This window comes from Mustela putorius, unplaced genomic scaffold (assembly GCF_011764305.1).
Source record: "Mustela putorius furo isolate JIRA1106 unplaced genomic scaffold, ASM1176430v1.1 tig00000275_pilon_pilon_pilon, whole genome shotgun sequence".
Taxonomy (NCBI): Eukaryota; Metazoa; Chordata; class Mammalia; order Carnivora; family Mustelidae; genus Mustela; species Mustela putorius.
Genome location: NW_025421341.1, coordinates 12,076,630 through 12,092,156, shown reverse-complemented (window position 1 = coordinate 12,092,156; position 15,527 = coordinate 12,076,630). Strand labels below are relative to the sequence as shown.

The following is a 15,527-nucleotide window of genomic DNA, read 5'->3' as shown; positions in this document are numbered from 1 at the left end:
CACTTTATCACGTTTTCAGTCCCTTGTTTATTTGCCCTGCCCTCTGCGACAGCACCGGCAGGCGTTCCCTCCAATCAGTGCAATCTGTATAGTCTGACCCTAAGGAAGGTCTTCAAAATCGTATCTGTAATGCTTTTTAATCACCCAAGAAAAAAGTTCCCACGCCGCAGTCGTGCAGAGGTCCTGGGGCCACCCGCGCACTTCCTCCTCCCCGCTGCACCGCCTGCGGCCCATGCGCGCGTTAACCCTAAGCGGCCCGAGAGGAGCCTCTGCAGGCCGCGCCGCGGACCTCGCACGCCCCCTCGTGGGCGCCCGGCAGAGCGGCCGGCTTCCACGGGCGGAGTCGCCCTGAAAAGCCCTCTAGCTCCTGCTTTGAATAAGAGCCATTTTCACAATGCAGCACCCCCCCTTTATAAACTAACGTTTCTTCTTTCCGAAGGAGGAAATTTAACAGAAGTTCTGTGTTTGGATTTCTCTTCTTTACTTCACTCTCGTTTCATTCTATCTCACGTTCTTCATGTTTATTCAGGCAGTTCATTTCTTCCTTTGATTTAAAAAAAAAAAAATTAGGGGTGCTTGGGTGGCTCCGTTGGCTCAGCATCAGCCTTGGGCTCAGGTCATGATCCCAGAGTCCTGGGACTGAGCCTTGCATTGGGCTCTTTGCTCAGGGACGAGTCAGCTTCTCCCTCACTGTCTGCCTCTCCCTCAGCTTGTGCTCTCTGTCAAATAAATAAAATCTAGAAAGAAAGAAGGGAGAACATTTTTAATTAGAAAGAAGAAAAAGAAAGAAAAAGAAAGAAAGAAAGAAAGAAAGAAAGAAAGAAAGAAAGAAAGAAAGAAAAAAGTTTTTATTATACAAATAGGACCTCAATCTGTTTGCCTTATAAAAAGTTAAGATATTTCGGATAATGACAAAGTTATTTTCAGCGCTAATTCCCAACCCAGGGCGGGCTCCTACTTCCCCAGAGGTAATCTGTTTGGGGTAGATCTTTGCATTTGTTTGTGGTGTGTTTATGCATTTTCAAATATCCGTGCGTGGGCATGTGTCGTGTGCGTGCCCAATGTGGGCAAACGTCTGGTATCTATTAATCTTGAAAGCTGAGAAAGCTGCCCACACATATCTGCTCAAGGAAGCAGGTACAGCTTGGTTCACTGCAGCATTGCCTGTACTTTGAAAGATTGGAAACAGCCTCATGTGTGTCAGTTGAGAATGACAACCTAAAGCATAGCACCTATTGCTAACCTGAAATGCTTCTCAACTGCAGAACGACCCATGCCACAGGATAACATTGATATTAATAATATAAAGTTCACTGGTTCAAAGACTATGTGAGGCATTGGAAGCTGCTTGAGCATTTGAATGAAGAGGCAAATGGGCCCAGGTCACGCGGAGGGGCCACAGAGGACACCCCAACCAGATGGCGTGACTTTGTGTCTGTAGTTCAGCTCCTTCTTCCTGCCCTTCCGTCTTCCTTTCTCAGGCTGTTCCTGTAGACCCGTGTTCCCAAGGTGGCCAATCCCTCTTCAGATAATTTGCAGGAACCAGATGAGGCCACTGAGTGTAGCCACAGCTGCTTATAAATGTAGAGTAATGAAATCCAATCTCCCATCCAGACATGTGGGAGCCAAGGGCCAGTTCCTGGTGTCCCAGAAGCTGGGCCAGGCTGGATCAGGTCAGGACTTGCATTTGGGTGCCATTCAGGGAGCAGAACGTGGTATGAAGAGTGACAAGGTTTGGTGGGAAAACCCCAAATGAGAGTTGCTGAGCTGATCACTATTAACGCAAAGAGCCTTGGTGATTTCAAAGAGATAAGCTGTGGCTCTCAGTACACATCCATGCGGAGAGCAACGGAAAGTTGAGAAAGTTTAAATAGAAGGTGGTGGATAGAAGGGAAAGATTTTTTCTTTTTTTTTTTTTTAAGATTTTATTTATTTATCTGAGACAGAGTGCTCACAAACAGGAGGCGGGGCAGAGGGAGAGGGAGAAGCAGACCCTGCTGAGCAGGGAGCCTGATGTGGGGCTCGATCCCGGGATCCTGGGATCAGGAACTGAGTCAAAGGCAGACACTTAACTGACTGAGCCACCTGGGTGCCCTGAAAGGAAAGATTTCTTGAGCCAAGGAGGAGAAAGTGATCCAGCTGCTTTTTGTAGATGCTTTTGGGGGAAGGAGGTTTTCAGGAAACTAACTCAGGCAAAGGACTATTATAATGGATTTTTAAAATCTCAAGATCTTGTTTATGTTGAAATCCTTTAAAGAAAAGCATCATGTAAATATGAGATCATGAAACTTCTCTGTGAGTATATGAACATCTGCATCATACCTGAATCGAAACCCAAATAGGACTCACTTTTTTATATATGTAATTAATATGTATTATATATTTAATTTATATATATAATTATCATATGCCTGTGGTGAATTTTTAGGAATGTGGTTTAAATTCAAACCAAAAGCCAAAGATTTATTTTCTGTATTTCTTGCTTTAGACTGTGGTCAGCCTCAGGAATGAACTGAGGAGAACTCATGAATCCATTAATGCACTCCACAGTGAAAGAAGGTAGGACCCACGTGGGAATGCACAGACACCGACAGCAGAGACAAACCAAAAGCATTTCATTTTTGCTTTTATGGCAAAAAATTCTACAAAGTTATCACCATGCCTTTTTTTTTTAATTTAGAAGAAATTCCTTAAAAAGAGAAATAGCCCAATAGGAAGGTAAAAGAGGGCTTTGGCTCTATTTGAGTAATTAAGGATAACATACATAATCTGGTTAATTATATTTAGATTGGGGGATGGAGAACATCCTAGGAAAAAGAGAGAAACTGTTATCACTGGTGGTCATAAGGAGCACAACGCTGCCTAAAAAACCAGCCAGAGATGACTTATAAGAATGTATCTTTGTGATCTGCTATCAAATCCCTGGCTGATTTTTCTTTCTGAAAAATCCATCATAAAGATATATTTGAAACTCCAATTATGATCAAGGATTTTAGAGTCAGACTCCCATTTTACCTGAGTGTGACTGTCTAGACGTTTGAGGGCTCTCCTTCATGCTCCCTATGGGTGGAAACCCAACCCAGATTCCAAGACTTCTTTAAGATCTTGGAAATTGGTAATTAGGAATTTCAAAGGCTCCAACATCGAGAAATCGTTTGCATTTCGCACTGGTGAGATAATGTCTACAAATTCCACAAATATGCCCACCACAATGATTAAAGGTAAGATTGTACTTTACTCAGCCAATTTTGATTGTATACGTACTCTGTAACAGGGACTATTTTAGGCCTGGGCTGGGGGATATCTGACAACAAGCAAAAAGGAAGAAAAAAGTTGCCAGAATAAAGAAGCAATAAGCAATTATTAAACAATAGAGTAATTAATAAATAACTAAAATAATAAGTAAAATGTGTCCTATAATGTGACTGTCCAGAGGTTTGAAGACTGGAGGTGAAGTCCAAAATCTCAGATCGTATCATGGTCTGTAACAATTAGACGTGGAGACAAATAAAGTAGGGAGGAGATGGGAGTGGGGGAGGCAAGGTTCGGAGTCCTGGTTTGCAGTTTCCAGGAGCGCAATCAGGGAGGGTCTCATTGAAAGTACAATTGTGAGAGACGACTCGAAGGACGCGAGAAGTAAGGGGAGCAGGAACCTGGAGAAGGAGGGTTCCAAGCAGAGGGGCCGAAGAGAAGACTCTCAGGGGAGGTCATGCTTGGTGTGTTAGAGTAGCCAAGAGCTGTGTGTGGCTGCAAGACAGTGCGGGAGCAAGCGGAGGCAGAGAGCAGGGGAAAGAAGACAGGGGGCGGGTCTCGACCAACTGTTGGGACTTGTCTGCCTCCGAAAGACTTTGGCGTATTCTAAACTAGGGGGGGGACCATTGGAGAGTTTTGAGCAGAGGAGTAACATGATCTGCTTTTTGTTTTGTTTTGTTTTGTTTTACTTTATTTATCATTATTTGGTTTATGGTTGTGTGTTTATTTTAATGCTTTAAAAGAATTGCCCTGACTGCTTGGTTCATTCTTAAACCAATGAATAACTAGACTTAGGAAGAGGAGCCCAAACAGATTCACAATCCATGAACTGCCTGTCTCGTTGTTCCTTCCCTATCCTGGTCAGGTGTGAGGTGTTTGGCCAGGACATGTATACTTTCATTCCAAACAGAGTGACCAAAGGATAACAAATCAATATTCAAATTTAGGTAGCTAGTCAAGGTGTGTTGGCAAAATTACTCCCTAACAGGCAGGATGAGTCTTCTAAAACATCTCCAATGCCGATGAAGTTCTTGGTGGAGTCACGTACGTAGGAGGCACGAAGGTCAGCGGTGTGTAGTGAATGGTTGAACAACATTAAACAACATTGATCAATGTGAAATAATAGTGGAGGCATGGACTTCTCCAGCATCTTCTCCCACAAAGAAGACTCACAGCCCATGTCGCTAGGGAGCTAGTTAGTTAGCTGACCTCTTTCCCTTTCAATACACTCAAAGGTGTCCTCTTTGCAGATTCCTTAAAAAACAGTTAAAACGATGCAAAGACAAGTTGCAAGCCATCTATGCCTCGCAGGAAGAAAAAAGTTGCAGATTTGAAACCAAGATTCACAGGCTTACAGCCAACCAGGATAGCCTGTGGACCCAGCTACAGCAGATGGGGCAGGAGCTCCAGGTAGGAAGTGTGGAACGTCCAGAAGTCCGACCTCAAATCCACTGGCCGTGGGAGGACTTCAGCCTGAAGCTTCTCACCTCATTGTGATCAGCCTCTTCTCTTTCCCTCTTCTCTCCATACCCTCACCTCCTCCCACATTCACCCTCAGACTCTCTCCTTCTCCTTCAGACTCACTAGGAGAACTGGTGGTAGTATACTGGTGCCGGTTAAGAAACTATAGATCTAGGGCAAAGCGGTCCTTTACAGCACTGATGCTTAGCCTCTTGGTCTATGCAACCCTTTTACATTCTTAAAACATTTTGAGGATCCCAAAGAGCCTTTTTGAGTCATAGCTATTCTTCACCTTGATCAAAATTAAAAGTGAGAAGTGGCTTAAAAGTTTATTAATTTAAAAATGAAATAAGCCCATTATATATGGAACAGTTTTAAACAGTAACTACATATTTTTAAAAAATTTTAGAAGAGTGGCATTGCTTTTTAAACATTTCTTTAATATTTGACTTAACGAAAGACAGATTTTCATAACTGCTTCATTCAATCTGTTGCAAAATGTTGTAGTTGAAGTATATGAAGAAATCTGGCCTCAGAGATTTGCTGTTGAAAAAGAGAATAATATTTTATTTTTTAAAGGTTTTATCTATTTGTTTGACAGAGACCACCAGTAGGCAGAGAGTGGGGAGAAGCAGGCTCCCTGCTGAGAAGACAGCCCAGTGTGGGGCTCGATCCCAGGTCCCTGAGATCATGACCTGACTCAAAGGCAGAGGCTTAACCCACTGAGCCACCCAGGCACCCCGAAAAAGAGAATAATATTTTAATAGCCTGTTCACATCATTGAAGATCTTTTTCTTTGGTAGTACACCAACACATAATAAGTGTCCGTTTCTTAAAGGATAGTTGCAGCATTATATCTGAAACTATATCCACTTCATACACTGTTCCATTAAAATACAAAGTTTTGTTGTGCTCTTTGAATGGATTTTCTACCTATGCATGATTTTGTAGTGTGATATAATGTGGAAGTTCACTGAGCTATGCCAAGCTTCCTAATGCTCATTATACATATCCACCCCCCACCCTGACAAAGAAATCATATTCATTAATATCACCATTATCCTCACTGGGAAAGTCTTTAGGAATTGGAAATCTGTTAGGCACATGGTAATGAATGTGTTTTCTGAAATTCTGATTTTTGCTTACAAACTCAACTCTTAAAATTGGCAATACATGTTGTTAATTATTTCCTTACTGTGCCAATCTCACTTCACTCATTTTTGAGAAAATATTTACCAAATATCCAAGTCTGAACTAGAGCCTGCAAGTCATTCTTTCACACCAAAGGCAACTTCTGTGTTTCAATAATATTAGTGGTATTTTACACGGTTCCCATTTCATCCTATACAATATTAAAAAGACAAATTGTAATTAAGAAAATCGAGAGTTTTAGGTCATCAAGGATATTCTTGGGGTGCCTGAATGGCTCAGTTGGTTAGGTGTCTGCCTTTGGGTTAGGTCTTGATCCTAGGGTCCTGGGGTTGAGCCCCATGTTGGGCTCCCTGCCTTGCAGGCAGTCTGCTTCTCTCTCTCCCTCTGCCCCTCCTCTTCTCTTTGTGCTCTGTCTCTAGCTTTATCTCTCTCTCAAATAAGTAAATAAAATCTTTAAAAAAAAGGGGGGGGGAATTCTTAAGTGGAACTGTTCATTGTTGTTATTTGGTTGTTTTTTAGCTGTGAGAGCGTGATGGTGAGGAGTACCATGACCACTAGCACTATTTGGTGTTGCCTTGATTTGTACTAAGACAACAAGAGTGCTTTAACTCCTTTAGCCTTACTTACTTTTAACTTTTCACTATCTGGGCAAATGTCAACATAGTGACCATCTAAGTATCCTTGTGAAAATAATTTTGACTTCACAGACCTCTGAAAGGGTTTTAGGGATTTCCAGGAGTCTGTGGACCACACTTTGGGAATTGTGCCCTAGATTTTAAACCTGTGCCTTATTATGACTGCCTCCCACCCTGACATAGCTTCTCAGGTGGATTCTTATGAACATGTTTTATTGTAATACATTTTAGCTACCAATTCAATAGATGCTGATGTTCTTAGAAATTCCTTATGATATTTTTGGAACCTGAACATTTAGGACCTAGATTTTTTTTTTTCCCCAAATGCTTCGTGATTACTCCCTGTGATATTTTAAAATCTGAGCTGTTGTCTCTTTTGTGGATAGTTTTAGATGGATATTGAACTGACAGCATAAAATAAAATCAATAATAATGGATTTGGAAAGGAGAAAGAAAAATCTTGCATTAAATATCTTAGTATGAGATTTTTTTTTAATAATTTTTTATTTTTTATAAACATATATTTTTATCCCTAGGGGTACAGGTCTGTGAAAAAAAAAATCTTAGTATGAGATTAAAACTAAACACATTTATGAAAACGGTAAGATAAATTTTGGTTTCTTCATCAAGTTTTCTTTATTCAGGCAGTGTTACAGTCACTCCCTCCTTCCTCGTCTTCCTGTCAAAGTATGATTTCCAAGGGTGACCATGGAAAGGCTGAAAGGCTTTGCAGGGGAGGAAATTCTTCCCAGGTCACAAAAGCCAATGAGGATTGTTCAGAATGGGAACCTCTTGCCTCCCTAACCGCAACTGACACCAAAGTCACTAAAAGTCACCAAAGTCAAGCAAATGCAGAGCAAGCTCTACCAAATTCAGAATCACCAGAGGCCATTTCACAGCTGAAGTCAACACAAAGCACCAGGGCACAAAGCCAAGCACAAAAGATCTCAAAGGAAATCTTTAGCTCCCCAACCAGTTCTCAGGAGGGACTGCTGCGGGACAACTCCCAGATTGTTCCCACTGAAATGAACAGTCCTACTCTGGCACTGGCAAAAAGGAAAGAGACAGTTAACATCCAGGAGGGAAAGGATGAGCTCGAGGAAAAGGAACTGCAAGAACTGTTGTCAAAACTGACAGATGCCTTCACTCTAGAAATGCCATCAGGTAAGGTTTTCACAATCAAGGGAGATAGTGATGGCCAGGGATTGAGGCTGCCTTTTAAACACTTAATTTTTGTTACAGCAGGGAGGTGCAGAGAGAGACAGAGAGAGAGAGAGAGAGGGAGAGAGGATCCTCAAGCAGATTTCCCTGGTGAGCAAAGAGCCTTACATGGGGCTCGATCCCACGACCCTGAGATCATGACCTGAGCTGAAATCAAGTGTTAGGTGATTAACCAACTGAGCCACCCAGGTGTCCCTAAATGCTTGATTTTATAGCATTATCCCAACAGTGTAATTTATCAAGTGAGTAACAGAGTTGGGAACCTTTTGGACATCAGTAGCATCGGTGAAATTGATGTCTAGTATTGCCCAGTTCACAGTGTTTTTGTGAGCATTAATGTTGATAGACCATAAGAGGCTTTACCACAGCACCTGACACAGTCCAAGCATTCAATAATAGTAAATAACTACAAATATTTTACAAATCAGCAGCTTTCAGAAGCTGAACTGGAGAAACAAAAACAAACCAAAAAAATGAGATGAAGATGTCAAAGACTAAAAGGCTTTTCTAGAAAAAGAGTCAAGTTTTATGTGAAATTTAAATTCCATAGCATTTACGTTACAAAATGTTAAATTATAAAATATAAAATAAATAACAAATATTAGATGATTTTATTATTGCAGTTAATATTATCAATAATACTACAACAAATGTAACTGAGCAGCCTGATGTTCCCACTTACAAGTGGAGGTAATAAGGACCCTCTTCCCAGAGGATCATTGATTAGGTTTCTGTCATGTAAGTAGTGCCATCATTAGCATCACCGTCTACTTCGTAAGATATAGCTCATTGCTAAATTCTGAAGGCTCTTTTAAAAAATGTTTTTTAACTATAGTTATTTCTTGTGTTTTCGACTGTCTTATTTATAGTGTTTTGTTACCTTAATATATCTATGTACATATATCCATGTCTTTTTTGAAAGCCTCAGATCTTTTATATTTGAGGGATCATCTAGAGATTTGTGATAAAATGAAGGATAACATTCTCATGTGTTTCTGAATGGGAGGAGGCCTTCTCAGAATATTTCTGAATTGGTGGTTGAGTTGCTAGAGCTACCATAACGAAGTACCTACCACAGGCTGGGTAACTTAAACATCCCAGATTAATTTTCTCACAGTCCTGGAGGCTAGAAGGCTGAGATCAAGGTGTCCCTCTGTGGGGGTCCCGTATCCAAATTTGCTTTTTATGAAGGCACCACTCATATTGGATTAGGACCCACCCCACATAACTTTTTTGATTTAATTATCTCTTTAAAGAATCTACTCCAAATATATTCCCATTCTGAGGTACGGGGGCCAGGGTGAGGACTTCACATATGATTTAGGCAGGGAGACACACAATCCATCCCATAATAGTTGGAGAGCTATAGAATCAGGACATTATAATGTCAGTTGTGTATTGAAGTTGGCAGAGCCCAATCAATGAAATCATTATTTGGTGATTCTAAAAATATGTGCTGTGAAAAGTTGGAGTTACAGTCTTTGTATTAGAGAAGACAAGATCACAAAAATGTCAGACGCATGCTCAGACTGCCCGAGACCAAGACAGAATGGGAACTCCTTGTGCCTAATTCCGAGGCCAACAGAAGTTTCCTCCCACTGTGTTTCTATCTTTACTTCTTTGGGGTCATGATGAGCACTCAAAGCAAAGTCAACACCTACTTGAACTTCTTAGGAAAATTTCACATAAAAATTTGACTTTTATTTTATAAAAGTCTTTTAGTCCTTAACATCTTCATTTTTATTTTTCATTAGGTTTCTCCAGCTGAGCTGCTTCCTCACAGCCTTCACAAATCCAGTGGCTGTGTTGCACATTCCAGTATACTAATAAGCTACATTGACTACACACGTTGGGAAGACATTGTCCCAACACTTACGCAGTTTTATATCTGAAACTGAAAGATTCATGCGTATTTTAAGTTACTTTATCAAGTCTATTTATTTAAAAAAATCTATATACCTATACATACACACATGATTATATTATTAAAAGGGAAATCAGGAAAGGATAAAGCTTATTTCTACATTTAGATGACGCAATAATGTATAAAGATGCAATTAGCATTGTCCAGTCTTGTAGGAAATGAAAAAAAGAGTCTTAAAAAATGACCTCTTCTTCCACTTCAAATTTAAACAAAACCAATGAGATGCTTCTGTTAGAAGTGTGCATTATCATACAAAAGTGCTTACAATGTTAGCAAGAAGTGCACATTTTCCCTTTTGTTATTATAGTGTGTATATTTTGTGATGATTCAGCAAATGCTAATTGATAAGATTTAAACTGACAGTCTTATTTCTCTTACATCAGCCTTGTTTCCTTAATGCTCTTTTTATTTTTTTATTTTTTTAAGATTTTTTATTTATTTATTTGACAGAGAGAGATCACAAGTTGGCAGAGAGGCAGGCAGAGAGAGAGAGGGGAAAGCAGGCTCCCCACTGAGCAGAGAGCCTGATGTGGGGCTCGATCCCAGGACCCTGGGATCATGACCTGAGCTAAGGCAGATGCTTAATGACTAAACCACCCAGGTGCCCCTCCTTAATGCTTTTAAGCATCTATGTTAATCTCCATAGCTATTTGCATTTCATAAATACTGTCACCTCTCACTCAAATATTTCTAAGTAAGTTTATATCTTTGTTCGGTCTGGTTTTGAATATGATCCTCTTTGCAAATTCTACTCAGCCATTGGCAATATGGATTATAAAAGTACACTCCATAATTTATGCACATTCTATGCACGCTTACCAAAATGACACCAAACCTAATCAGAACCAGAAGTGTCATGACCACACTGATGAAGAGGAGGAAAAGCAAACAAACGAAAATAGGGTCTTGGCAACCTTTGTTTTCTCTCTCTGTCTCGGATGCATCCAATGACAGCAGGAAGCTTTTGGTCATCTTACTGCTTCAGTTCTTTTTTTTTTTTTTTTTAACTTGAGGATTATTTGGAAAATTAGAAAGTTCCACTGTTTGTAACACGCCAAGATTTACTCAGATAGTGTCAACGACTCCAGCCGGTGCTGTCTCCAGCCGGTGCTGTGATCATCCTAGTGATTCCGCAGGAGTCCTAGAATGGAAATCAAATGCGACCCACCAGGAGGCAAAAGCAAAATTTATTGAAGATATATATATATAGAGAGAGAGAGAGAGGAACGAGTGTCCAGGAGACTCAGAAGGGAAAAGAGGGAGTCTTGTCTTTGCTTGGGGTCTGGGCTTCTTCTTGGCAATTGTGGTGTGGTGCGTGTGTCTTCTCAGGTTTGCAGGAATCAGGCAGAACAAGGACAGGGTCCAGGTGTCCATCATAAGCACTTATTCCTGGAGTCAGGAGGTCTCGGCATGGAGATGTCTATCTGGAATAGGCACATGATGGCTCTGCCTGGTCATGCCCTCCCATCGATTGTGTTGGAAGAACCCCCAAAATATCATACCTCTTTGTCCCTTCCAAGGAGGACAGACAATAAGGGGTGAATAGGTTGGAGAGACATGTTGTAGCAAGAATAGAAGTAGAAAAAGAAGCAAAGCGGGAAAAAAACCAGCTTTTTCCTTCACAGGTCCCTTCGGTTTCCCTGCCTCCCTGTAGCTGACTGTCCTTTCAGACTGGAGTTTTGCTAAGGATTCAATACATTTTGGAAATTAAGATGAACCATACGTTACTTAAAAGCTTAATAAGACTAAAACAGCAAGCGTGATGGTCAGTTGGCAGGGAGTTGTAGACATTTACTGCATAGAATCATTCAGCACCAAGACAGGGTAACTGGATGTCACAAGACTGAGAGTTTAATAGAAAGTATGTAGAAGAGGTTCCCCAAGCCTCTTTAAATGCCAAATGTTGGGTTGAAAATCAGTAGCAAACATTGAGCTTACACTTGCAGTAAAGGAATTCAATTTGAAAACGTCTAACACTATTTGCTTCGGTGGTGAGACAAAAAAAGACATAACATTATTTTCTCATTAAATGATTTTCCTTCCATTTGTGAGTGAAATGTCCTGTGTCATCTCGGAAACCCTTTTCCAAGCTTCTCTCCCATCCTCTTTGTCATCTGTCTGCCACTGTACGTTTTAAGGATGAGAAGGGAGGGCCGGGGAATAGGTGTGGGAGGCTTATTCCTGTCCCTTTCTTCTTCACGTGAGACTATCATCCGCACTATTATTATAAATAACCAGAAAATGAGGCTTGAACTTTAGCAAATTCTAAGAAAATAAAGGCAGGGCAAGCTCAGGAGAGAGAAATGCAGCACTCGAGCTCACTCATTTAAGAAGGTAGTCTTCTCAAATAATTGCCTGGGGATCCCGGGTCAGGGGAAGGGCATACTGAAATCGTATTGAATCTTTCTCTGTCTCTCTCATTCTCTCTCTCAGACATATGTATGTACATATGTATGTATGTACGTATGTATATATGTAAAATTAGAAGCAATTACTGTTGATGGGAGAAGATACAGACCTCCAGCAACTAAGCTCCATGAATGTAGAAAAAAAAAGTCTAATGAATTCATCATACATTCACTCATTTATTCATTCAACAAATATTCCTCCAACATTACTCTGTGCTAGACGCTGGGCATTCATTTTGAAAGGAGTATATTTCGTTGTTAAGATATGTACCTTGGGGTGCCTGGGTGGCTCAGTGGATTGAGCCACTGCCTTTGGCTTGGGTCATGGTCTCAGGGTCCTGGAATCGAGCCCCGCATCTGCCTCAGCATCCCTGCTTAGCAGAGAGCCTGCTTCCCCCCTCTCTCTGCCTGACTCTCTGCCTACTTGTGATCTTTCTCTCTGTCAAATAAATAAATTAAATCCTTGAAAAAATATATATATAATGGCCTGCTTACCTTTAAAAAAAAAGATACTCTGGCCTTAAAAATAGTAGCCTGGCGTTATGTGGAGAATGGTTTGGAGAAGGGCAAGGGGGTGAGCACAGAGTCTGGGTAAAACCTGTTGAAATCTAGGCAGTAAGTGGTAGTTTGCCCCGGGGGGATGGGGATACACTTATTGTAATGGGGAGAGCTGAGATGGGGGACTGCACATCAGTAGTTCTGTTTGGATCACATTAAGTGTCAGTTTCCTGAGAGACATCGAAATGGGGGATATCAGAGTGTCCATCAACATGTACAATATGGAGCTCACAGAAGTCTTACTACAGAGTGGATATTCAACATATATGGGTTTGCTTAATTAGTTATTGTTGTAAGGAAGACACAGGCTCCGCATTTCTGTTTCGCAGCACAGTAATTCTAGACTAAACTTGATCTAGACTAGACTAGCGTGGTTCCTAGATCAAGGGCATCAGAATCACCTGGGACCATACCAGAAATGCAAATTCTTGGGCCCCCTCCCTGATACCCTATATTAATTAGGGACTGCCAGAGGAATGGAACCAATAGGATAGAGATAGGAAGATACAGAAAGAGACTTATTTTATGGAATTGGCCCATGTGATTATGGAGGCTGACAAGCCCCAAGATCTACTGTCAGCAAACTGGAAAACTAAAAGAACCAGTGCAAAAGCTGGCAGGCTAGAGACTTAGGAAGAGCTGCTGTTTTGATTGGAAGCTAAAGGCAGAGGAAAACTGATGTGGGAGCCACAAGGCAGTCAAGCAGAAGAAATTCTCTTACTCAGCTTTTCTGCTTAATTCAGGCCTTCGACTGATGGGATGAAGCCCAGCCACATCAGGGAGGGCAATTAGCTGTAGTCAGCCTGCAGATTCAAATATTCATCTTGTCCGGAAACACCCCCACAGCACACCCAGAATAACGTTTGACCAAACCTCTGGGCTTTAGTAGTCAGTCAGGGTGAGGCATAAAATTAACCATCATATGTACTGAATCAGAGCTCTTAGAGTAGGAGCCAGCAATCTGTCTTTACACCCTCTAAATCTATTTAGACACCAGAGTTTGAAGACCACTGCTCGAGAGTGGGCTTTCTGGTTACTCAGATTTGTGCTCAGAATCATGGAAAAATGCCCTTTAAGAACCCACAACCAAGTGCAATTAGGAATCGTTCGTGGCAAATAATAGCCGTCTTATTTGTCAGTTGGTAGAAAGAGGGCCTTGTCATCAGGACCTGGGGAGAGCCGGCTTCCATATCTTCTCTGTATTAGACCTTTAGCAAGATCAGCTTGAAAACCTACAGGTGCTTTCTCTAAAGGACTCTCCCATTTGTTGATTTCAGGCCTGCAGCCTTCAGTAAACGTGGACCTGTACCGTGGAGCTGAGCGGCTGTCCAAGGCCTTCTGTGCCCTTGTTGATCAAATCACCTTGTCCAGCTTGAAGTGATTAGTAGGAGTCCAGGCTCCAAGGCCCCTTAGGATGGTGATGAAACATATTTTCCATAATCTGTCCTAAAGAATTAAGTGTTTTGCCTCTCAAGAATTTGGTGTGAAACATGAAGAAAATAAGTTTTATTTTTTTTTTTTAATCTCCCTACTCATGTGTCTTAGTTCTTCAGTTCAGAGTAAATCTTTGGGAGTAAGAGGCCGAGTTGAATCTGGGTGTGCTGAGTTTCCAGCAGAGGGCTCTTCTTAATTTAGATACCTTGGTAGGGATGTCCAAGTGTGTGATTTACATGAATTCATGCTACTGTCTTCTTCAAATATCATTTAAATTATTGAATTGATGACCAAATTTTCTATCTGGATGCTCCTGACGGAGAACAGGCAGAGAACTAAACACATACACACACACACACACACCATTGAGTGGATGCAAAACTGGTGAAATCTGAATAAACTCTGTGGGTTGTACCCATGTCAATCTCCTGGTTGCATTTCTCTACTGTAATTATGCAAGGGGGCACTACCATGGAAGAAAACTGGATGAAGAGTATATAGGATGTCTCTGTATTGTTTCTTATAACTGTATAGGAATCAACAAATGATCTCAAAATAAATTTATTTTGAAGTCATGAATATTTCTTGCTAAAATCCTATATGTGGGGCGCCTGGGTGGCTCAGTGGGTTAAAGCCTCTGCCTTTGGCTCAGGTCATGATCTCAGGGTCCTGGGATCGAGCTCTGAGTCTGGCTCTTTGCTCAGTGGGAAGCCTGCTCCCCACCCCACCCCTGCCTGCCTCTCTGCCTACTTGTGATCTCTGCTTATCAAATAAATAAATAAAATCTTTTTTAAAAATAATAAAATAAAATCCTATATGTGGTGAGTTTGGCTAAAGTAACTGTTAGCCTCCCTTCTCTGCATGTATGACTGCAGTATAGATGCTTAATTCCATAATGTCCAAAGATATAGCTGATAATTGTTTGACTGTTAGAGCACTTAGCTTCTAAGCACCTTCTAAGCACTAACTCATTTAATCCTCAAGACAAAACTAGCAAGTAGATATCGAATTTTATGAGGGAGCTATGGCACAAGGAGGGTCAGTAAGTTTTCCAAAGTTTCTTGGCCAGTAGTAAATGACGTTGAGTCTGTACTCTGCTCTGTACTTTCTCTCAATAACTATTGCTCTGATTCTAGTGTTTTGCATATTATCTTCATGTGCAATCCATGCTGCATTTAGAGAGGACATTTTTTATTTATGTGGATTTCTATTTATATGATCTGTAATTTCTATTACTGTTCCAGAAGAAAATAACGTCCAATTGAATAGGATTAGGACTAGGTTATCCCTGTTCAATCTCATAATATTTGCTTTTCAGCCCATTACAAATTTTTTATTTTTACTTTATTCACTGTCCTTCTCACTTTATCCTAGCTTGTTCCTTATGAGTTTTTTATTAACATATAATGTATTCCTTAAGATTTTAATAAGCAACCCCTAAAACACTGATCAGCAAGCCATACCCTACAAGCCAAATCCTGC

General features: G+C 40.9%; 1 protein-coding gene across 2 annotated transcripts in view; it reads left to right on the top strand.

Moving 5' to 3' along the window:
- The window catches only part of DYTN (dystrotelin), a 46,831-nt gene extending 32,246 nt beyond the window's left edge, over window positions 1-14,585 (top strand). The window contains exons 10-12 of one of the 2 annotated variants that reach the window (XM_004764234.3): window positions 4,503-4,662; window positions 7,145-7,664; window positions 13,889-14,585. In XM_004764234.3, coding sequence (XP_004764291.2) covers window positions 4,503-4,662; window positions 7,145-7,664; window positions 13,889-13,992 — 784 coding nt within the window. In that variant the 3' untranslated portion in view covers window positions 13,993-14,585. Of the gene's footprint in view, window positions 1-2,452; window positions 2,560-4,502; window positions 4,663-7,144; window positions 7,665-13,888 lie in introns of those variants that run through there. The other variant, XR_006606388.1, reaches the window with a different exon arrangement.
- Window positions 14,586-15,527: the final 942 nt, after the last annotated feature.